Here is a 25,465-nt window from a genome sequence, read left to right on the forward strand (position 1 = left end):
GGTGGTACTAATCACAAGTAGTTTCATGGTTCTAATACAATCATCTCTTGGTCGCCCCTTTTAGTCACCTCTTACGACAGGCAGGGGATACCGTGGGTGTATTCTTTGTCTGCGTCCCCCACCCACAGGGGGTTGTGTGTTTGGTCCGCCAGAGGTATTTTATTTCCCTCAAGTCCGCCGGCAAGCCAGTTAGGACCCACCTATCCGTCATCTGGGACGCGCCACGTGGGAATATCACCTCTCCCCCTGCTACGCCAGCGTAGTAGGTTCGTGGAACAATAAGTTTATAAGATGCTGAAACATACTCAAACTTCTAGGGATGGTAGAAGAAACCATATAAATAGGATTCATTAGATAATCTATAGATCAGAACTTGATTATTGAGGTACTTTTTAACGTGAGTAAGAATGAAACCACTATTATATTAGGCCTACGTTTATGTTGCTGGTACATCGCCACGCCTCGCTGCTCAATGTTAGGTGTTGATGAAACAAACCAATGGTTCATCATTGATGCTTTTACCCTGAAGCTCAGCTTCTCACCACATCGATGGTCTCAAACATGTTAGTGTTCGAAGCCTGGCACATCCCTGACTATCCTAGTTCTTCCAAGGTCACTCGCTCTCCCGCTCTTCATCTCTCTGTCTTATGGCTATCTGAACCTGATCTATTCTTGTGTTGTACTTTTAAACGGGTGATCATTTTAAACAGTTATTGATACCAGCTGTCTTCAAACAAAATACAATTTATAACCAGTGGCATGTGCATCTCGATAACAGGTGATGAGATGATAAGCAGTCTTCACCCATTATATGAGGGAGAGTGTCAAAGTTTATGTTTATTTCTGTTCTGTTTTAATGTTGAAAAACGTTTCTTAGCAGACCACGTCCCCATACCATGAAAAACGTAAAATTAAGCAATTTCCTCAATTGTGACAAAAGTTGAAGGGAAAGGTTTCAAATTATGAGTCTTGTCTAGCTCTGCCAAATTAAAAATTCAAATTTCAAAAATCACTTCCGCCCTAAGTGCAGTTCCGGAAAAACAGCCTAAAATTGCTTGTTTCTTTATTAGTTTTCTTTTTGATTCAAATCCTAGCCAAATTAACTTATTTACATAATTCTTTCTGAGATGTGTTCCTTGGTTCACTGCCCACAGACGTTTTTTGATTTTTTGAAAATGTCCTTACCAAATGTAGTTATAGGGGCTTAAGTGAAACTCTGCATTGACTCACTTTAGTGTTTGTAGTGGTAGAAAAAAGAAAACTGCCAATCTAATCGACCAGATAATGATGAAGGAAAGGATTGTAATTTTTAGTAATAAATAAAGAATATATTCTCATTCTTTATTATATTTCATTTACCTAAGATTCATACCTTATACCCCTAGGATGTTTTCAACATCGAGTTGCTTGCTTGAAGGGATAGAACTGTGGATTATTTCTTGTTTCTTTTTTAATTTTTCTTTTATTATTAACTATACTTTTAATCGATTACGTATGTTTTTTGTCTATCTTTGTGTATTGTAATATATTTTTTAGCTTTTAATATGAATTGAATATATGATTTTAAAGGGTTTAAATGGTGAACTTCATATTTCATCCTCTTCCTTCTAATCACATACACAATCTTGCCACTGATGAATCGAAACTATCTCTCTCAGATGATAAGAACATCATCACAGAATTAATTTTCGACTACAACCGAGAGCTCCCAGCAGAGTGAGTGCGGGACTGCTGCAGGGTAAATGCTCCATAGTGAGCAGCCTGGCTGTAGCCAGCAGCGAGGTGCTGAGGCGAGTATCCCTGTGCCAGCAGCATAAATATACCCTTAGACATCTGAAACAGCATCACTCCAAAAGTTAACAATCTAAATAAATGGTAATCTTCCCACCACAAATCCAGGAATATGGCAACACAAGAGGTGGTCACAAATTTGCAGAGGATCATAATTAAATTGAAGTGAATAAGTAAACAAAGCACATTGATAGTGATGTACAACGAGACTAATTCACAATAAATATATAATGAGACTCTTACTATATTAAAAACTTATTCATAAAAATATCTATATACTATATACAGCAGAATTTCTGTCTGTCCTATCCTTATACAAATTCATACCGTTCCACCAATCTGAACCAAATTTTATATACTTACGTTTTAGGACCCTGTGGGTAACCCCATCTGCAAGAAATTTTAACATCCTCCTCCATTCCCTAGATTCAGGCCCATTCGCACATTGAGGTAGGCTAATATACTGTAGGCAAAATATCAAATTTGTCATACAAAGATGAACCAAAGCTCATTTTAAGCCGCACAACACAAAGAACAAAATTCGGTAAGGCTCTATGGGCCCTGAAAACCATGTTTTAAGAGCCTAAAACCAATCGTTATGGGGATCTTATGTAATTGGTTGTGTTACACTACCCTGCTCTAGGAATCTGATGGAAAAATTACCAGCTGTACCATTGCAATGTCAGCTCAAGGATTCTACAGTAGAATACAGACCTGCGGTTTGCAGTAGGCTCATGCATATATGTAGGCTAGGCCAAGGAGAGATTCTGGTACACATATGACTGCCAGGAAGAAAGCACTGTGGGGAGATGCAGAGGGGGTGGCATATAAAAATAATCGAAAATAGTGTCAAATCTATAGGTTTCGGGACCACTGAGATGAACAGCGACACTCCACATGTCCCTTAAGTCCAAATTCAGCTCCCATCAGCATGGGGGGTGAGGAGGGGTGAAAAAAGTCCAAAATTGCCCAGATTTATGTTTGTGCACCCTTCTGGGCTGGGGTGGAAAGGGAGTGTAGTACAGTATATAAGTCGTCACAATAACGAAATTACAAAAATTCACTTCAAACATAATTAACAGGTAATAAAATAAACAATCAATAAAGTGCCCTGGCAGTGCCTGGTAATATAGCTGGTAATAAATATAGCAATAAATTTCACCTGATAATCCTAACCTGGCGCAGGCCTTTCCGAACAGCCGCCTGTGAAGTCGAGATGAAGACGACATGGACAGTGCTGATGGCAGGACTTGAGGCTTCTCATCATCACATTCATTGGTACATGCTTTCTCCATCACAGTACTAAGAACTTCTCCTGGTTCACGTGTTTCTTCCTCAGGATCCAATACAGATGCCCCATTTCCAGGTACCCTGCCTACTTCCTCCTTCAAGTTCGGATTTGAGGCTCCATCTGGATGCCTGAGGGATGAGATGTTACACTTACCAGAGGACGTTTTGCAACTGAACCAAGAACTATCATGATTGTATATAAAACCACTTCCGAAGTTACTGCACCCTAGAAACTGATTTCTGCCGTTGGAGAGGATATGTGGGGCGTGGAGGTTCGTGGCACTTGTTTGGTTTAAATCCAGCTTACAGTTATCACAGATTTTATGCTCACTCTCAGTCTGTAGATGATTGTCATACATGGGTTCACTATAAATACTGCTATTTTCAATGTAATGTATATCAGGTTTCGTCGAGTCACTTCCACCGCTATCATCGAACATATTAGTAAGTGACAAAGAATGGTAACGTGAGGGAGTATGGCACTGCAGCGGCTGAATTTGATTGTTTGTGTTCTGAATACTTGCATACGTTAGTTTATTCTTGTATATCTTATGTAGTTGGGCCAACTGATCCAAACGTTTCTGCGACTCTGTTAACTTGCTGTGACCCACCTCAGCACTCGTCTTCCTTTTGAAATTATCTGTGCTTAAACAGAGATCAGAGTGATGATCCTTGTAGGCGTCTGGAAATGTGTAGGCACTGAAGGGGCGATGACAATGAAGTCGGCGATCCAAAAGAAGAGGAACGGCAAATCTATGCTGGTGTAGAGTTTTCTCCATGTCAGATATAACAGACAGAGAATCTGTAAGTAAATTGATAAACAAAAGTTACATCATAGCATACAGATGGTTATCCAACTAATAAAAACTTCCTACCTTAAAATATTATCACAAAGATTTTGATGAAAATCAAAATATAATATGATTTTATGACATTTCAAATATCATTCCATTGGCAACTTGATCTTCCAATATCCTGGAGGGAATTACACTTAAAATTTCTCTTGGTACGGGAGCTATTTTTTTCAAGGTCTGAGTGGTCATAAAATAAAAAAAAAAACAGTGAAAATCAATAATGTTTTATTTGCAACATTTAGCTACACTGTCCAGCTACTTCTGTACATAGTCGCCATTCCGACGTTTCTCGTAGTGTGGTACCAACTATACAATACCCTGTCCTTTCAGTCACTTCTCTACGCTGGTCTCCACCTCATAGTCTGTGCCAAAATGCTGTCCTGTCCTGTGAGCAAAGAAGTGTATATGAGAAGGAGCCAAGTCCGGGCTGTATGGTGGGTGATCAAACACTTTCCATCGAAAATGCTGCAGGAACGTCTTTGTTGCAACTGCAGTGTGCGACTGAGCATTGTCATGAAGGACAATGCCTGACGACAACATTGCTCTTCCTTGTTCTGAATTGCCCTTTTTAGATGCAGAGTCTCCCTGTATGAGGCTGCAGTGATGGTCGTGCCACATTCTACAAATTCTACCAGCAAAATTCCTTTTTCGGTCCCAAAATACAGTAACCATACACATTCTGATGGAGAATGTTTGCTTGCACTTCTTTGGTTTACTCGGGGAATGAGAATACATCCACCATTTGGATTGCTCTTTTGTGTCTTGATTTTTGAAATGGATCTATGTCTCGTCTCCTGTGACAATTTTGTTCAAAACATCATCTCCTTCGGAATGGTAGTGCTAGAAGAAACATTGAGCCAGTGCCCTTTTGCTGTGTTTTTTGTTGGTTGGACAGCATCTTGGGAATTCATCTCGCACAGAGTTTGCAGTACTGCAGTCTCTTACTCACGATGGAATAGAGAGTTGACCATAAAATTGTGAACTGATGATTTTCTCGTTCAACAAGATCATTGGTTGAAACTTGCTTCCTTCCCTGACCACTTGCACCATGAATATCTATATGCCCTGCTTGAAAGTTTCTGTACCATTGCCACACTTTGCTGTCACTCATAAAAGGTTCACCTTACACATTACTCATTTGTCGATGAATTTCGGCTGCATTGCACTCCTCAGCATGAAGAGATTGAATGACAGCATGCACTTCACAGTTGGTGGGAGACTCTATTGTTCTAGTCATGTTTACATGCTCAGAAGTGACATACAGTACTAGAGACACTGCGCAATGCTTCATCAGATTCTCAATGCGGTTTTAATTTCACGACCAATTGGACCTTGAAAGATGATGATGATGATGATGATGATGCTTGTTGTTTAAAGGGGCCTAACATCGAGCTCATCGGCCCCTAATGGTACGAAATGAAATGACAAACAAAAAGTTCAAAATCATCCACTTACCAAAATAAAAAATGTCATGAAGAATGAATGGATGGACATGAAGAAGAAAGAAGAGATACGTCATTTTGAAAAATGAAGTAACAGACGAAGAAAGGTAAGGGCCACGAAGGGCGTGAAAATGAAAGACTCCCTAGGCCTTGAATGCTCTAATACCATCAGGGCCGGAAAAGAACAAGAGTTGACCAAGGGAGGTCGGACAGGATAGACGAAAGTGAGGAGCCTGGCACAAGTAAGTGGAAGCAATGCCAAGACTCAGCTAAGGGCCTCATGGTCGCCAATCCACACTCCCAAGTTGAGAGCCCCTTGGGCCCCTTTTAGTCATCTCATACAACAGGCAGGGGATACTGCGGGTGTATTCTACATGTGCGTCCCCCACCCGCAGGGGGTGGACCTTGAAAGAAATAGACGTCGTATTTAATTATAATATTTTGCACTACATCTGTTACATTGCTATTTTAAGAATGAGAATTTTCAAAGAAAGCTGGGTGTTAAATTCTTTTTCATGTTTCAGTCATTTTTTCTGAAAATATTTCACTTGTTTAAAGCTGTCGTCTAAGAACAACTACAGTTATATTGTGAAATGCTGTAAATAATTAACATAATCCATATTGTGCCCATTGCATTTTCGGACATGTTGCAAAATGGCGCCCAGAAAAGGTATAGACCACTCAGACCAAGACAGTATACAAGAAAGTCTTGACATATGAATACATTAGGAGGCCACGATTAACTTGGATCATCTACCTTTAAAAGGTGGTGCAGAACAGAGCAATGTCAGAGGAATTGTTTCAAGAAAACAAGTAAAATAATATATTATTAAAAAATATAACTGAAAAACTGAACTCGAGACGAGAGGAAGCAAATTGCTGTTGCTGCATTGAAGAAGAGAAATAGTCAAGATTATGGCAGAATTTTTGAAGAATAATTGTTCTGAATTAAGAGAAGATGGCAAGATACTTGCTAAAGCACTGTTAAAAAAAAAAAAAAAAAATTGGGACAGTGTAATATACAAGAATTTATTTAAACGTGTACGCTGATAGACCCGTTACGCAAGATTAGCAATACATTGGAACTCATTAATTAGAAGTTGTGAAAGAAGAGAAGGATAGAAAAGAATCATTCCATTAGAAAAAGAATCGAGGAAGGAATTGAATTTTCAGAAAACAAATAATTTTAAAATAGAAGATTTTTTTCTAAGACGAGACTGAAGATCTTATGCAGATATAGAGAACTGGTTAACTAGAACGCAAGAGAAAATTAATAGAATATTAAAAAAAAAAAATTTTCTAAGAAATTCTTAAAATGAACATTTACTTGTCCACATCATTATTGATCATATTGGCAGCTATACCATGAAGAAGATGTCTTGCTAAACTCGAGATGGACCAACCTGGAGGGAGATATAATCCAACCAGCTGACCCTACCTAAAATGAGATGAGGAATCCAGCTGAACCTCAGACCATGGGCAATAGACCAGCGATGTGACGAGGAGGAGAGCAACTGACAGCTGATATGATGAAAGACGAGCTAAGTGTTTACCATAAGTATTATAATTCTTAATTTAGCTGGGCATATGCATTAGTATAAAGTATTCTATGTGTGAGATATTTAAGAGTGCAAGTGATACAGTGAAGTGAAGTGTGTTACATGTAATCTGCTAATACTGTATTAAGTTAGCATATAATTAGATCGATATCTCGTGGAGTATGGCTATGCATAAAATAAGTGAATTACTGGGGTAACTGAAAATACGAGAAGAAAGAAGAACTATCGAACAGCTGAATTTAAGGATTAGCGGATTTTAAATATTATCTATGGATCTCGTGAAACCATTCAATCAATGATTATGTCACAGGTGGATTGCATGAGAGGAAGCGAAAGATATAGTCGAGTTATTCCTTGTAAAGTAATGTTGTTAAATGCACAAACAAAATATTTAAGGTTAAGCTTCATAATATTGGAAGAGAATTGATCTATTTAAGGGAGTATTTTACGTAAAGAAGAATGGTACTTCTTAGTAATTGCATTTATTATGGAAGAGGTTATTAACGATGAAATATGGTATTGAGAAAGATGAAATGGAATTGATTGAAGGTTTAATAGTGAAGAAAGAAGTTATATGAAATAATTTGTGTATGATAATGTGGGTTTCGGTGATTATAAGACATATATATATATTGATGGTAGATGCTGAGATATTCATATGTTGGATCAATTAGATGATGCAAGCACAAGGAAAGAGATACACCGTGGGAATGACACAAAGTAAGGTATGAATGGAGGATATATATATGAATAGTTGAGATTAGAGAGTTAACGTAACGTCAAATACAGCTGTTTATTATTAAAATATTTATGTCTTATGACGTATTCTCGTAACATATGTGAAGTGAAAGATGTGTTAAGCCAGTATAGATATTAGAAGTGATGCAGATAAATAGTACCGAGATGATATAACGTAAATACTTATGGAATTACTTGCAGGTATAATATATTTAATATAAGCCTAGTGAGTGGATGCATATTGAGCCGTATAGCAGCAAATTAAGAATTATTTAGATAGAATAGTGAGGTAGATTATTTTATATTTTGAGTGTTGATTTATAATTCATGTAGTAATTTTAAATGAGAAGTTAGTAAATTAGGAGCTGAGATTTAGAAGGCAATAGGGATGGAAACCTTAGACCGTCAGTCGTCATAAAACATTTCTTCGCCAGAGAACAACTTTGATAACGAATTCAGATAGCAAAAACTTAAATTTTGTCAATTGTAACAAAGTGATTATGTTATAGTGATTGATTTGAATTGTTTAATTTTCTTGCAAGCTAATTAATTACATAATAATTGAATGATTGATTTAATTCTCAAACATGATTATATGTGAGGAAATTTAAGTTCATGTCAGAAACAGTGAATTCAATCTATTATTTTATTTTATTAGCAAGCCAGTGCTGACTTAAATGTTAAATATTGTGATTTATTATTGATTTTAATAATCGATTATGGAAGTTTTTGATTATACGAGTTCTCAGTTCTTTAATTTATGGTTAATTTAATAAATATTTTCTCTTATTATTTTCTTATAAAGAGAGTATCAATTTGTAGCAGTTGAGTGTAGACAGACCTAGTTTCTAAGATGTTTCTCATATGATTTGCGTCGGAGTTATGCGGTCAATGATAGATTTATTCTTGAATGCGATAGGATGGAGACGTTCATCGAAAATTGTCGCGTGTGGTCCCTACCTTTTTCTCTGAATTCACGTTAATCCTATCCAAGAAGAAATATTAAATATTTTTCTTATGAGAAGAAATACCCTGAGATTACATCTGGCTGTCAGGAAATTTTAGCTGTGTCGTACCTGGACGTGGGAAGGGCGTAATATTATACCAGAAAGTATTTTCGTAAGACATCAACAGGCTTTTGAATTCTTCTAGGGGCAATATCTTGAGTTATTTTATTTCAAAACTCTTTATATCAACTACACTACTGCCTTTTTAAATGTTAAGTGATTCATTTTGATTGGAGCGCTTTCAGTCATTAAGGGAATGGTCATCCTGAGTGAACAAGTTTCAAGCTCTCTGACTGGATAATTCATTTACTGCTATGGCAGCTAAAATTATTACAGGTAAAGACAGTTTACATCTAAACTTTCTCTCTTATTCAATATTATACAAATACAACAAATGTTTCTTGCAAGATATAAAAGACATTGAAAGCCGGAGGTAAGGACTGTACCTGCGAAGGTGGACACCACTGTGAGATTCTCCTGGCTGAGGACTCTTAGTGGGTGCTCTTCAGAACTCTGCTGGTCCACTTCAGGTAAAGGATTCTCCACTTTCCCCATGCAGAGAGCAATGTCTTCTTCTGTAACCTGCATTAGAGACATCGGTAAATATTATGTGATACCAATATAAATGGTCCGTTATTGGACATTATAAATTTTCCAGCTAACTCATCACGGACCATTTATATTGGTATTATAAATTTGCTCATTCGGAACAGATATTTCAAATTCCCTATAGGAATCAACATCTATATCATCTGATGGCCAGGCAGGCATCAATTTTTGATGATGGGACAAAATGTCTCATAGTGCATTGGCACTGCCGGTGGCTCCAATTAGCCTACGCAGTGGCCTCCACAGTATGCACTAGCCAGCGTCTTGGTAGGTGTGCTAGGTACCAACTGATGAGCCCAGCCTAGCACACAAGGGCGAAACGCTGGCAACCAGGAATGAGTTAGCTGGAAAATTTATAATGTCCAATAACGGACCATTTATATTGGTATTATAAATTTGCTCATTCGGAACAGATATTTCAGATTCCCTATGGGAATCAACATCTATATCAAATATCATGTGACCAAAAAGTCTGTTAACATTTGACGAGGCAATACTTTACGGAATATTACAGGTGGAGAGAAAATAACTGACACACATGATTGGCATCACATGGGGTTTTATTGACACCAAAATAAAGTACACAAAATGACCAACAGATGGCATTTCCTATGATCCCCAAGCAATGAATAATTAGCATAACAATCGAGGTTTAGCAAAGAGGATGTTCTTTATAACATATGTTCAACAAGTCAGCCGTCATTCATCAACAATACCTGATGGGCAATGTTGTGAACAGCACTGTACAGCATATCTGTAAGTATGGTGAGAAATCACCGTCAGATGTTGTCTTTTAGCATCGCTAATGAGGTTGGACATTGGCGGTAGACTTGCCACTTCAGTTAACCCCACAACCAATAATCACACGGACTGAGGTCAGGAGAATAGGGAGGCCAAGTATGGACATGCCGTGATTATAGGCACATCAGACGCCCTCCCACACGACAGCTCCTTTTATACTGTACGCAGGTCTCAAGCAGCATCACTGACATGTTGCTGTCCAACGCCATCTGCTGGCCTGTTTGTTCACTTGGTGTCAATAGAACCCCATGTCATGCCAGTTATTACCTCTCTACCTCCAATATTCCATGAAGTATTGCCTCGTCAAATGTTAACGGACACCCTGTACTATGAATTAGATGTGACCAACTGTTGTGTACTATAAGGTGTATCTGGAAAGTCAACATATGTCATATTATTTAAATAGGAACCAAACAGCACAACCTTCAAAGAGAAAGTGATCGTGGAATGACTCAAGTGGTCCAATGTAGCCAATAAAGTTAATAATTATTTAAGTAGTGAAGGACGACTTGTGGTGGCCTTACTGGCTTTTACTGTAAGATTTTGAACTGTACTTCCAGTCACAAGTAAAGCTCTAGCTGTTACTCAAATAGGTTGTGAGTGACAACTCCAACACTGATCCAACACATGTGAAGTTCATTCTGTGATACATTCTCTGTAAACAGAAATTGTACCCTAGTGAAAATTCACAGATGAAATATTGTAGTTAATGGTGACAAATAAACAGAGTGTCAGAGTGATGCTGTCAGTATTTGGAAGGAAGGACTCGTGTTCACAACCAACTAAGGAAGTCATGATTATTAATTATATAAGGACCTGCCTAGTCAGTACAACACAATGCCTAATATATATGCTAATACATCAAATACCTTAAGATATATTACATGTTTTGAGGATATATTAATATTGTCTTCTTCAGCTTACAGGTTAAAATCACTTAAATGTATTAGACCTTTAAAAAAATATTGTGTCCTAACATAAACTGGTGATTTAAGTCAATATAGACCATTGGTGGCCATTATGGTCAAAATTATGGATATCAACTAAGGAAGGACAAGGCAGCTACGATCTTCATTGACCTCTCACACAGAATTAAACCAATATCTCAAATCAATGTGCAATGCTAAGAGAGCCATATAGCAATTGAGGCTTTCACGCCTGGCACTACAAATCATATCACTGTTTTCCAGGCTTGTAGGCTGTGGTCCAGGAGCATGCGATGGTCCCAATGTTTCACCGAACACTGCGTTCGGCATTGGCAATGATTCCGACTAAGTTCGGTAGCAGCGAAGCTCTCAGTGGAATGAAGTGGTGTCTAATTCCACCTCGTTATATAGTGCAGGTTACGGTATGCTGCTCGCCTTTGGTTTGCCATGCTGGGGTTGGGGGGTGCTGATTAGCTAATCTTTGGCCAATAGTTGAAGCATTAAGGAGCCCGATGTACATCTACCCGCCTTGGCGGAGACAGGCAACTGATCACCAGTTGCTTTTTCTGTTCTGCCTCGGTGATCGTGTCCTTCAGGATTTAAGGCTTTTAGAACTGGAAACCAGGCTTCAATCACTTCACCACCTCATTCCACTGAGAGCTTCACTGTTATCTAAGTCAGTCAGAACCCTTGACAGTGCCGAATGCAATCTTCAGTGGAACGTTGGGACCATCACATGATCCTGGATAATGGCCTACAAGCCCACAAAACACTGATAAAATAAGAGAGCCACTTGAAATATTTCTGGTGGTACTACAGGCAAGTATAACAGCTTAGGATTTCCCAGCTCATGTCTCGATGAATCATGAAGAAATTTTACAATCCCTTGAAGGCCTAAGCTGCTATATTAGTTGTCTCTATTGGGAGGAAACTTGTAATTTATCTGCCAATGTGAGAAACTATGTAGTCCACTACTGACCTTTGGTGAGAATGTACTCCTAAGAATGCAGTACTGAGTTCTTGGGAGATAGAAAACCCCATTTAACCACAAAATGAATATTTCTTTCATTGAAGACAAGATCTATGAAATTTTTTAATCAAGTTCTGAACATGCTCAGATATGCCTGGTATAGTGCATGCTATCCAGTAGGGAGCCGAAGTTCAAGCATGCAGAGTTGCTGCATCATACACAGCAGCTGAATACACCAAATACTGCAAGTACTACTACAGGAAGAGGTCCAGGGTTTTAAGTCAGGAGAGCATGGGGGATCAAACAATTAGTCCACTTCTACCTATCCAGTGCTGATGATAACATACATTAAGATCCCTGTAGGCAGATGCGAGAGTTTCTTCATGCTTGAAATTTTAAACAAACCTATCAGATCCTGCTACTTATGACTGGGATTGAGAGAATCATTTCATTCAGGCGTAGTGAATATGGCAGCATGACCCTATGGACGAGAGTAGCGGGTGGTTTTCCGAGCCCGCTGTGCGGGATACTTGTCTTACTCTACTCTCCACTCCGCAGTCGGCTTGTGACGTGAAGAGAGAACAGGCAGAGTTTAAAAGTATTTTATTTATAATGCATATTTGGTGAAATGCTTATGAATATATTTTTAGCACTTTTCATCCTCCTCGCACAGATACTAGTGTTAAAAGCAGCTGAAAGAAACTTTTAAATCCAGAATTGGCTGCGTCGAACTTATGTTTGCTCAGATTCAGGTTCTACTTTTTCCAATTTAGTTTTCTGCGCGGTGGTTTAGGCACCTGATCTTCATCCTCACTATCTTCACCTTGAGTTGAATCATCAAAGGAGGCCGACCTTTTAGACGACGAAGCGGTAACTGGAGTAGAATATGTGCTTGAAGTACAAGGTGTGACTGAAGTCGTTCCGTCACCAGAATCAGATGATAAATCACTATCATCGTCATCTTTTTCAATACGAGGGCAAGAGCTTCCCTCGCAGTATATCATTTCTCCATTATTAGACCTTTCATGATTTCAAAGCGATCGAAAGCTAAGTCAAGGAGCACAAGCACGTCAGCACAGGGGAGTGACTAGGCGCAAAGTGAGTCGTGTACTGGATACATAGCTTTTGTCTTCGAACTGGTTACTCCTCTCATCTGGTGATCATAGTCATAAATATAGACTCCCAAGACCGAACTTCCACAGCAGTTGACTGGCTACGAGGCACAGCTCCAGCTCGACTGCTACAGCAGTCAACTGGAGTGAAAGCATTAAAGACATATTCAGGTCAACATCAATTTATCAAGACATGGTTAGACATGTTAGTAGTATTTCATTCCAGTAATCAAGATGTGTTGGAGTGCATTACCTTTAAAAGACATAAATAACTCAGCCGTTATGCATTTACAAACTGATGTGTTGAAACATCTATTTTTTCATCTGCCTATAAGAGAAATTCATTCCTGAAGTTCTGCCCAAGGGTTTCGTTACACCTTGTATATTTCTGTCCTTTAACATGGTACCTCCTGTACAACACGGGACACCTGGCAATGCCGATTATGACTAAACATTATGATTAGAATATGCAGTGTGCTTTCCCAAGAGGATGACATGATTGTTCAAAACTTTGTGGCAAACAGTGTACAGTATATTGTTAGGTGAGAGTTTACCTGAAGACAGGAGTCTTGCATGGGGACTGGTTCAGTCGGCTCCTCCACCTCAATAATCTCGATCTCTTCATCGTCAGCCACACCACAACCATCTTCTGGATTTCTGTCGAGGATTTCCAAGTGGGTATCTAAATCCACCAGTGAGATATCTACAGGGAAATAAATAATGTAAAATATGAAGGATGTATTATAATAATAATAATCACTTAGCATGTGCACAATTACAATTTTGTTGACCCCTCAAGTTACCAGTGTTTGTATAAGTTTTTGCTGGGTTTTGTGATAAAGAAAACACTTAATTTTCAAGGGAAATTAATTTTTTGTTTATTCAAAATATTGGTCATTGGCTTCTACACACTTTGCCCACCTTTCAAGTAAGTTATGAATACCATGCCAGAAAAACTGCTTGTCTTTTGTGCCAAACCATTCGTCGAGCCATTTTACAACATCCTCAAAATTGCTGAAGTGCTGCTCTGCGAGTGCATGCCCCATTGATGCGAAGAGGTGATAGTCAGATGGTGCCAAGTCGGGGCAGTACGGCAGGTGTGGAAGGATGTCCCATGCAAACGATTTCAAGGTGTCTTTCACTGGTTTTGCTGTGTGAGGCGGCGCATTGTCATGTAACAAAATCACTTTGCCATGTCTTCTGGCACATTCCGGTCGTCTTCCAATCAATGTGTGATTTAAATTAATCATTTGTTGACGATAGTGTTGAGCATTAATGGTTTCGTTGGGCTTTAAGAGTTCATAATACACAATACTGCTCTGGTCCTACCGGACACAAAGCACCACATTTGAGCACCACATGTCTCACGTGTTCTAATCGATGAAGCATGTTCGCCATATGTTTCTACCAGAAAACGATGGCTTTCCACCGCCTTCTTCTTTTGATTAAATGTTCTTTTTCAGGCACAAACTTTGACATTAGCACTGAAGGATACAACACAGGCGCTAGTGTTTGACGGACTCAACTTGTGTGTGTTGGTAGGTTAATGTCAGACGAACAAACTGACGTAAACTCATACGCTGTTTACTGTTCGCTGGCACCATCTCTTAGTAAAACCGGGAAAGACTTATGCATACACCTGGTACTCCTGGGATTCTGAGGCATGTAGGTGGACATGTGGCTGCCAGTGGCTTGTCATGATTACTGGATCTCTGTGACCCTTCCCAGTTTCCTCTTTTATGCATTATTGATGTTCTTGATTTTGTTCCCTTCCTTTCCAGTACAAAAACCAAGCATCAGGTTAGTATTCAAAATATAGCAACTCTCCATAATTATCAGTTCTTGGACTTCAACTTTCACACAACCACCTTGACATGTCCCTTGTTTTTCACTTTATCAGTAAAACATTAAGGAAAATAAAGTTTGCAAACAATATTATAAAATAATACATTTTATCATGAACAGCTGTAAAAAAGATACATCAAGCTTTATGTTTAAGGGGTCTTCTTGCTGAAATTATTTGAACAAATTATAGCCAAGATTGTTATCTGAAACTTAAATGCCAACTGTCATAAAAATCCACCAATCCACTTTCCCTGAAGTTGAAACACACAAACAGAGAGGCAAATAAACAAAAACTGAATTCGACATATGTTATTACTTGTCCTGTTCGGTATAAAAGCAGTAAAAGTAAGAGCATTTCACTAATATAACAAAATACCGGTAATAATAATAATTTTATTTCGTTTTACATGCCACTAACTAACTACTATAACAATACTCAAGGGTAGTGGGGACTATTTTGAAAAAGAAGGAGGAGAAGAAGAAGAATATTGGTTTTACACCCCACTAACTAAGCATGCCTCCCTCTGCACTTCAAAAACACAATTGTTCAGCGAGTGCCATCCTTGAAATATCTTGTGACTGTAGTGAATAAACATAGCAATCCGAAGAATGAAATCTTATCCAGGAATAGACAAGCCAAAAATTTGTTCAACACTGTGAGGGCCCTATTGACCAGCAGACATCTCAACCTACAGCTCAGAGTTTGGATCTTGCGATGGTACCTCTTTGCTGTCCTGTATGGTTTTGAAGGCTGAATGCTCCGCCCTTTGCTGGAGAGGCGGGTTGAAGCTGTCTAAATGTACTTTTACAGAAGAACGTTCTGAATATTCTAGATGGAAAAGAAGACCAACGAGGAAGCCCTCAACTTGTTATATAAGAAAAAAAAAAGAGCTTCTAACAACTGTCAAGGAACGAAAGTTCAGGTACATCATGAGAGGTGAACGATAGGAACTTCTCCAACTCATCATCGAGGGGAAAATTGGACAACGATCTGTGTCGAGAGGGAGAAATTCGTGGCTTAAAGACCTGCATCACTGGTATGGATGAATGTCTATTGAAATCTCTTGAGATGTAATATGAGAATAATCATGATCAATTGGATTGCCAGCCTTCATAAGGAGATGGTGTCCTAAGAAGAACTACTTTTACAGATTTTGGAGGTGCTAAAGTGCCAGAGTTTTGTCCCATAGGACTTCTTTTATGTTCATGTAAATCTCCAGATACAAGCCCATGTGTTGAGGGGGGAATCGAGCCCACCAACTTGGGCTCAGAAAGCCAGGATTCTACCATCTGAGTGACAGCCCAACTTCAAGATAAAACATTTATTTTTCTGCTGTCTACAATAATTCAGATATTTAAAACCATATATTCTTTAAAAAAAAAAATTGAAATACAGTAGAATCTGTGAAATGTAGCCCTGTTGTTACGGATTACGAGAAAAACTGGATCATTGGAATTTATAGGCTATAATTTCTGGTTTTATAGAAAGAAGTGTACTGTACTTGTCTATCACCAGCACAAGTCATCTTTGCTGCTAATTTGTTTGTAGAATAACTTAAGATTCTGTAGGAATCTCTCTTTTTAACAAGTGTGTTCTGGTTGCATTTGTAAAGAAATTATGCAGAAAGGAGTTTGTAAACTTTTCCATTATCTCACATATTCATAGTTGGTCACACACCTGTTCTACATGCAACAGTGTTCGACCAGTTCTTTTTAATGTCTTACATTGTTGGACATTCTACATTGACTGGTTTGTTAAATAATTCTGTTTTTCACCTTAATCCAGTTTGTTAAGGATAATATACTTGTGCTTGTGTTTCTCTGAGTTTGGAATTGTTCAGACCTCATTTGTTACTTATAAAACACACAAAGAGAGAGCTGCACATATCATCCAACTGACTGGTAACACAGAAGGCAGTGGACAATTTTAAAGGCGGCACCACAATGAGCTGCACTTCAGAATGCAGATGAAGGGTTGAGGGGAAGAACATGCTAAGTCACACTTTACTAATTTTACAGGAGACCATTATTAAAACTTTGTAACTCCATGTTCTTTCCGTGTGTATGGTTTTTAAAATTGCCCATACCTAGGAACTTAACAGGTTTCTTTCCTTTATTGGACAGAGGACTGAAACTACATTCTTAGAGCCACAACATGGCAGTAATATCAGAAAAATGAAACACGGACTTAGCATGTTCTTTCCATGGACCCTTCAGATGTTTCAACACAAGATGCCAGGTAGAAAGAATTGTTGAATAACTGGATGTGTGGGACTACTGCATGATTGAATTATGGAGATTGTATTATACTTCAGTCGTTCTCCTGAATTTACATTGTTATTTTAAAGAAAACTAAATATTAACTTGACTTACCTAATAATATTCTACATTTACCATGAAATCAACAACTTTCTCTAAGGCATTTTATATAATGACATTTCACTTACCTAAGTCTTTGCTGTGAGGTCGTAGTAGCTCTGATGGGGACGATGTAAGCATTCTTACTTTCATACCTTCTTCTGAATGTATTTTCTTGCATCCAGTTCCCTCCTTGCTCTTACCACTTCCTTCTACACTATTTTCATTTATTGAACCCTGATGAACACTTCTCTTTGCTCTGTTATTCACTTGATCAACATCAACAAATATAGAGTTCTCCTTTGCTTCCTCTGTCCTGTCAGCAAGTTTCTTTCCTAAAATTATCATAGCTGATTCACTAATTTTAAGATCCCTCGTCACACCATTATCTTTAAGGCTCTCCTGCACATCGTCTGGATATCTCGAGGTCAATCTCTCCTCACTAGCTAGCACAATTGACTCCTGGCATGAGTTTATTGTAGGAGATAATGAAGTTGATGGACTCTCAACCGGCAGATGGTTTTGAATTTCGACCGTCTGATTTTCAACCCATTTACGGATCATACTTTTCTTATGACTGTCCATGAAGCCATAACTTCCATTCGAGTGTCCTCCCCCTGGCAGTTTCACCACTTGTGGTCCATCGATCCAGGTCTCTCTCTTCTTGCTGCCATCTTTGAGCAGATGTCTTGCCTCTGCTATCTTAGACTTGGATATTCTTGGTCCGTCAATCCACTGTTCGTCACTTCCGGATATTGTATCAGATGTAAGTACTTTGTTACTTTGAGACAGTGACTGTTGGTTTGCTAAACTAATCAATATTGGTATGTTACTAGAATTTTTGCAATTTCGCACTGGAGATGATTTGCAGCTATTGTTATTGTTCGATAAAATTGGCTTCACAACACTAGAGGGCTGTGTGGAATGTCTGGCAGTGTTCCGATGAGATGGGCTGCTATTTCCGTTAGAGAAATGCTGTGGGCTGGTGGAAGGCCCACGGAGACCATTGCCTACAGCACAGTTAAGACTTGGAATGTAGACTGGAGGATGTTCTCCATCCGTGGCATCATCCGAGGGACCAACATAGATCACCGTATCTGCGGACTGCTCGCTGCTGGAAGGATCCACGTCGCTGCTCCCTGTCGACTGTCCATTCTCTTCGGATTGAAGGTGAGCCACTTCATCACTTGAGCTCCTTCCACAACCAGGGGTGCCACCTACAAACTGAAAAATAAGAACATGTAACCAGATCTGAAATAAACAGTTCTCTAAGTTATTTTGTAGGACACTTTATTTAATTTTTTGATTTTGCTGGTGGTTTAACATCATACTAACTCACATGACCACTCAATGGTTGTTGAAGCTTGATGATGTTGGGAAGCAGAAACAAATTCTTAAGGGGCTGAGGTAGAGTGACCAGATGCAAATAGTTTAAAAAAAGAGAAAACTACAAAAAGGAAGACAATGCTGGAAAAAAGAGGACACAGAAATCTTCCATTAAGAGTCTGAATTGAGACTAATTTTCACATACATAAACAAAATTTATCAATTTCCATATTATACAATAAATTCTTACAAAATATAAAAAATGAAACTAATTCACATGCCTTGCTGGTACTTTTCTGAAGATTCAGCTGCCTTCAGGATGTTTGGCGTGTCTGACATATACTTATAAAAAGATACATATGTAAATAAATTCCTTTAGATTATATTGAACTATTAAGAAGATTTTCACAGACTCTAGTTTGAAATGGTTTCTATTATCAGTCCATTGTGCTGAGATCAATGAAAATAGTCTTCATACATTTGCATTGGGTTCTGGTATAGAAAAAAGTATTCTGCGAGTTTTAATAACTCTGATCTACAATCAACTTACGTTGTGTGGCCTTGCTGAAACTGATGTGAAACAACCGTTTGAACTTATGTGAAAGACATGCATTTTAAAAACAATTAGTACATAAAACCCATTAGTTTTACTGTAGCGGCATATAAATGCCATACTCTGAAGCATTTGTGCTTATGTCATGTGTATAAATTAACAGTGTTAAGCAAGGTCATACTATCACCAGAACTGATTTGAAAGATATGCATTTTAGACCAATTAGTACCTAGAAATACATTAGCACTTCTCCAACAGCATGTTCTGAAGCACTTATATGAACTTTTATCATATTTGTGTTTACTTAATTCAGCGCTACACAACGTCACACAACTTAGAACTTATGTGAAAGATACACAACTAAGAACCTCAGTATGTGGAGTCAACTGTAGCTACTCTATAATGGCATTCAGTTTGCCATAATACTACAATACATGTGCTTTTATCATCTTTGTGTCTTATCATCATTTAACTTTTAAGCTTGATAATGCCATATTTGTATATTTAAACTAAAATGTCATGTTAAAAGTGTGTTTTAGGACCTTTTGACTGAATTGTATAATTGAATGTTTATGGCTGATGATGACACCGAAGAGGGTTAAAACTGGTACCAAATAAATATTATACTGTAATGTAAAAAACTGCATTGCAAAAGTATATTGTATTGAATAGGTGGAATCGTAAATTTTACTTAAATAAATACAGATGAAATCTCAGTTCAGTACAGAGCAATCAAAATGAAGTTTTTAACCCTTAATAGTGTAAAATGGTAAACCCTCTTCAATGCTCCCGATAGCAAGGTTCAATAATAGTAAGTTGAAAAGTAAGTTACCCTAATGTTTTACAGTTTTATAGACAAATAGCACGGCTTTATTTTGGCATTACTCCTTTGTTTGTTTGTCCAACCCTTGTCCCGTTTCCCTACGGGGTCGGGTATGAGGCGAGATGAATCTGTCGTGGCGGGTTTTTATGACCGGATGCCCTTCCTGACATCAACCTCATCGGAGGAGTTAATGAGACGAAATGAATGACGTGATATATGATAGTAGGGAGAGGGGTGAAATCCGGTGCCGGCACATAGCCTACTCCTGTTGGATAGCATCAATAGGTCTGCTCAAGGCTTAACATCTCCATCTGACGGACAAATCACCATCAACAGCATCATATCCCCTCACTCCATATGAGCACTGCGGAGAGGTCTGGAATTTAATCCAGGCTTTTGGCATGCAATCTAGTGATTAGAAATTGTATACCACCACCACCACCCCTACCCTGCTGGTCATCATTCTCGTTGACCAACGGGACTCGAACCGGCTAACCTCGGTGTCAGACCGTTTAGACTTCAGCGCCTTAACGATCATGGCGACCAGGCGGGCTTTGGTATTACTCCTTTATTTCTTGAAAACTGAAAAATGACAGTGTGTTAGGTATAACCTCTCATAATACACTGACTGACAGAGCAAATGCAACACCAAGAAGGAGTGGTTCGAAAGGGATGAAAGTTGGGGAAAAAACAGAGACGGCACGGACGAATAATTGATGTTTATTTCAAACCGATATGCAGGTTACACAATGCGCACGGCATCGACTCAGTAGGATGTAGGACCACCGCGAGCGGCGATGCACGCAGAAACACGTCGAGGTACAGAGTCAATAAGAGTGCGGATGGTGTCCTGAGGGATGGTTCTCCATTCTCTGTCAACCATTTGCCACAGTTGGTCGTCCGTACGAGGCTGGGGCAGAGTTTGCAAACGGCGTCCAATGAGATCCCACACGTGTTCGATTGGTGAGAGATCCGGAGAGTACGCTGGCCACGGAAGCATCTGTACACCTCGTAGAGCCTGTTGGGAGATGCGAGCAGTGTGTGGGCGGGCATTATCCTGCTGAAACAGAGCATTGGGCAGCCCCTGAAGGTACGGGAGTGCCACCGGCCGCAGCACATGCTGCACGTAGCGGTGGGCATTTAACGTGCCTTGAATACGCACTAGAGGTGACGTGGAATCATACGCAACAGCGCCCCAAACCATGATGCCGCGTTGTCTAGCGGTAGGGCGCTCCACAGTTACTGCCGGATTTGACCTTTCTCCACGCCGACGCCACACTCGTCTGCGGTGACTATCACTGACAGAACAGAAGCGTGACTCATCGGAGAACACCACGTTCCGCCATTCCCTCATCCAAGTCGCTCTAGCCCGGCACCATGCCAGGCGTGCACGTCTATGCTGTGGAGTCAATGGTAGTCTTCTGAGCGGACGCCGGGAGTGCAGGCCTCCTTCAACCAATCGACGGGAAATTGTTCTGGTCGATATTGGAACAGCCAGGGTGTCTTGCACATGCTGAAGAATGGCGGTTGACGTGGCGTGCGGGGCTGCCACCGCTTGGCGGCGGATGCGCCGATCCTCGCGTGCTGACGTCACTCAGGCTGCGCCTGGACCCCTCGCACGTGCCACATGTCCCTGCGCCAACCATCTTCGCCACAGGCGCTGCACCGTGGACACATCCCTATGGGTATCGACTGCGATTTGACGAAGCGACCAACCTGCCCTTCTCAGCCCGATCACCATACCCCTCGTAAAGTCGTCTGTCTGCTGGAAATGCCTCCGTTGACGGCGGCCTGGCATTCTTAGCTATACACGTGTCCTGTGGCACACGACAACACGTTCTACAATGACTGTCGGCTGAGAAATCACGGTATGAAGTGGGCCATTCGCCAACGCCGTGTCCCATTTATCGTTGGCTACGTGCGCAGCACAGCGGCGCATTTCACATCATGAGCATACCTCAGTGACGTCAGTCTACCCTGCAATTGGCATAAAGTTCTGACCACTCCTTCTTGGTGTTGCATTTGCTCTGTCAGTCAGTGTACATTAGATCGAGAATTCTATCAGCTCCCATTAAACATTTTCAAATGATGTCTGAGGAGTGGCAGCTTGTGAAGTTTCGTATATGAAGGTCATGCTATGGTTTCCATATGGGCATGGATAATATACGCCTATGATACTCAGACATGTTTATACATTCAAGTCTAAACAATAAAAGATAATGTGCCAAAACACACCAAAATATACCTTATTATGCATTGTTATGTGAGATCCACACTTCTCTCTTTAGCTGTAGCGAATCTCTCGATCATAGCACGCGCATTTTTACCTCTCTCTGTTGTCATTGTACTTCTCAGGAATATATTTATTCTATTTAATGTAGAGACACTTCCCTTCCCACAGAAGTCATTGGTATGGTTATAGTATTGTTTTCAACAAAGCACATTTGGAAATACAAGTCAATGTAGATTTATTTTTAATTTTCAGAGGAATACCTGCTTCCCTTCTTGGTCACAGTTTACTTGTGACAGCAGATCTCTTCTCCAAGAAACATAGCCAGCGGCAACGTTTGGAGATCATGTATTTTGAATGTCTGCTGTACGATCACAAGGGGTTTGTGACCGGGAACTGATATATAACTATGATTTTACGCTCAGTCCTGAAGCCAGATTTTGCAGTTTAGAAGTAATAGTCACCTTCCTTACGAGTTTAAAACCTGCATCGTCTTGTGTACCATGTATTGAGAAGTAAAATTTTAAATCAAACCAAAACCAAACCCCATGGTGCAACAGCCTCAAAGGACCACAGTCTACCAAGCGACCGCTGCTCAGCCCGAAGGCCTACAGATTAGGAGGTGTCATGTGGTCAGCATGACGAATCCTCTAGGCTGTTATTCTTGGCTTTCTAGACCGGGCCGCTATCTCACCGCCGGATAGCTCCTCAATTGTAATCATGTAGGCTGGGTGGACCTCAAACCAGCCCTCAGATGCAGGCAAAAACCTCAGACCTGGCCGAGAATCAAACCCAGGGCCTCCGGGTAAGAGGTAGGCATGCTACCCCTACACCGCAGGGCCAGCACAAAAAATAAAATATTATTATTTACGGGGAGGGTACGTGAGTCTGTGACCTTATGCGCCAGCCGCCACTACTTCTAAGAGGACTATATACAGTATAACACCATCTGCAAACAGTCTTATCTTTGATTCCAGTTCTTTACTTATATCATTAATATATATAAGAAAATATAAAGGTCCAATTATGTGCCCTGTGGGACTCCTGCTCTTAATCATTACAGGATCAGATAACACTTTACCTACTCTAATTCTCTTGAGGTCTTTCCTCATCGATCCCAGTTCTCCTACATCCATTTCTTCTCAGGCTCCAACAAGCTCATTTTGTTTCCCAGCTTCACGAAGAGGGCAGATTTCAACAGTCCTGATGTGGGAATTGTAGGAGAGGAACAATCCCAGATAAAGACAGAAGAATGAAAGAGACAAAGTTAGAGATGGATATAAGTTGTAGAAGACTGTTTGACTATACCTTGATTTTTCGACGCCGCATGCGGTGGATTCGAGATGCCAGCTGAACCGTAGCCAGGGTGTCCATGTAGTGTTGGGCGTAAGGAGACACGTGAACTATCATGGCCGCATGACAGGTGAGGGAACTAAGGCACTCCTTCAGCAGGTGGGTGATCCTGTATTCGCTGCAACAAGATGTGTCATTAATAACAGCAATACCTGTAATAATAACTGGAAAAGAAAGAAAGAAAAATACTTAGTAAAATTTTGGGACCACGAAAGAATAAAGATATTTGGATGAAAATAAACAAAAATGAAGACCTTTATCGCAATATAGAGAAAATTATAGACAAAATTAAAAGACCAAAACCAAACCAAACCCCATGGCACAACAACCCCGAAGGGCCCTGGCCTAGCAAGTGACTGCTGCTCAGCCCGGAAGGGCAGAAGATTATGACGTGTCATGTGTTCAGCATGACGAATCCCCTCGGCCATTATTGTTCGCTTTCTAGACCGGGTCCGCCATCTCACCGTCACATACCTCCTCAATTGTAATCACATACGCTGAGAGGACATTGGACCAGGTAAAACTCCCTGATCTGGTCGGGAATCAAACCCGGGGCCTCCGGGTAAGAGGCAGGCATGCTACCCCTACACTGCGAGGGCAGCACAATTAAAAGACAAAAAGAACAATTCTATGGTCACCTTCACAGAATGAACTACGACAGACTAACCAAGAAGATTTTTTATTATATCCCTAAATTAAAACACACCAACGGTTGGCTGGAAAAGATATGTTGGGATATACAAAGACTGAAGATCGCAGATGATATAACTAAGAGGGTATCTTTCTGGCAACAGATCACTTCTGCAAATTTTTCGCTTTTGCAAATTTGACATCAACCTCGGAGAATGTTATCGGTGGAGCAGAGTCAGGCAATCAGCGGACATATGAAGAAGTTCTGGGAAGAAAAGAAAAAATACTGTACCACAGTCTTACTGTAGGTTCTAAGCAGTTTATAATTGGTCAAATTCTTTAATTAGAAACAATCATATATCCATAGCTACTGTGTGGAGGCACTTTTATTCAATGCCATCTAGGCTGTTTGCACAACCTGTAATAATAACTGGAAAAGAAAGAAAGAAAAATACTTAGTAAAATTTTGGGACCACGAAAGAATAAAGATATTTGGATGAAAATAAACAAAAATGAAGACCTTTATCGCAATATAGAGAAAATTATAGACAAAATTAAAAGACCAAAACCAAACCAAACCCCATGGCACAACATTCTATTTTACTATATCAGATGGCAGAGTTTTCAGAATATGTTGTTGAATAAACATCAAATCACAGGTCGACATTGTACGACACGGAGCGTCAAACTGACTGTTCTCCGTCCTTCAAAAATCTCATTATCTCTGCCGGGTTTGAATCCGTCAGTCACACTCTAGCAGTGATCCACAGAGGGAATTGTAAAATAAGGCAGGGCATTCCAAGTGGGCAGCCGCAGGCCCTCGAAGCTGAGAGCGAGCCCCAAAGGAAAGCGAGAGAGAGTGGGAAACCGCCGGAGGGAAGTGAGGCGCATGCAGAACACTTTTAATGAGGTATACAAAAAATTCAACAATTCTGTCCGCCTCTGTGGTGTAGTGGTTAGTGTGATTAGCTGCTACCGCCGGAGGCCCGAGTTCAATTCACAGCTCTGCCACAAAATTCGAAATAGGGTACGAGGACTGGAATGGGGTCCACTCAGCCTCGGGAGGTCAACCGAGTAGAGTGGGATTCGATTCCTACCTCAGGCGTTCTCGAAGTGGTTTTCTGTGGTTTCCCTCTTCTCCCCCAGGAAAATCGTGGGATAGTACCTAACTTAAGGCCATGACCGCTCCCTTCCCCCTCCTAGCCCATTCCTATCCCATCATCGCCATAGGACGGTACGCGGTTAAAC

At 40.0% G+C, this 25,465-nt stretch overlaps 2 protein-coding genes across 2 annotated transcripts in view; one reads left to right on the forward strand and one right to left on the reverse strand.

Annotated features, from left to right (window-relative positions):
• The window catches only part of LOC136881287 (uncharacterized), a 136,102-nt gene extending 113,492 nt beyond the window's left edge, over nt 1-22,610 (forward strand). The window contains exon 16 of the mRNA XM_067154080.2: nt 22,490-22,610. The gene's annotated coding sequence lies outside the window, so the exon portion shown is untranslated. The remainder of the gene's footprint in view (nt 1-22,489) is intronic.
• LOC136881161 (kinesin-like protein CG14535) overlaps nt 1-25,465 on the reverse strand; it is a 195,978-nt gene that overhangs the window by 1,145 nt on the left and 169,368 nt on the right. Inside the window, exons 9-13 of the mRNA XM_067153824.2 lie at nt 23,543-23,705; nt 17,392-18,526; nt 13,654-13,802; nt 9,128-9,263; nt 2,954-3,883 (exon numbers count right to left, since the gene is read on the reverse strand). Of these exons, the coding sequence (XP_067009925.2) occupies nt 2,954-3,883; nt 9,128-9,263; nt 13,654-13,802; nt 17,392-18,526; nt 23,543-23,705 (2,513 nt within the window). The remainder of the gene's footprint in view (nt 1-2,953; nt 3,884-9,127; nt 9,264-13,653; nt 13,803-17,391; nt 18,527-23,542; nt 23,706-25,465) is intronic.

This window comes from Anabrus simplex, chromosome 9, assembly GCF_040414725.1.
Source record: "Anabrus simplex isolate iqAnaSimp1 chromosome 9, ASM4041472v1, whole genome shotgun sequence".
Taxonomy (NCBI): Eukaryota; Metazoa; Arthropoda; class Insecta; order Orthoptera; family Tettigoniidae; genus Anabrus; species Anabrus simplex.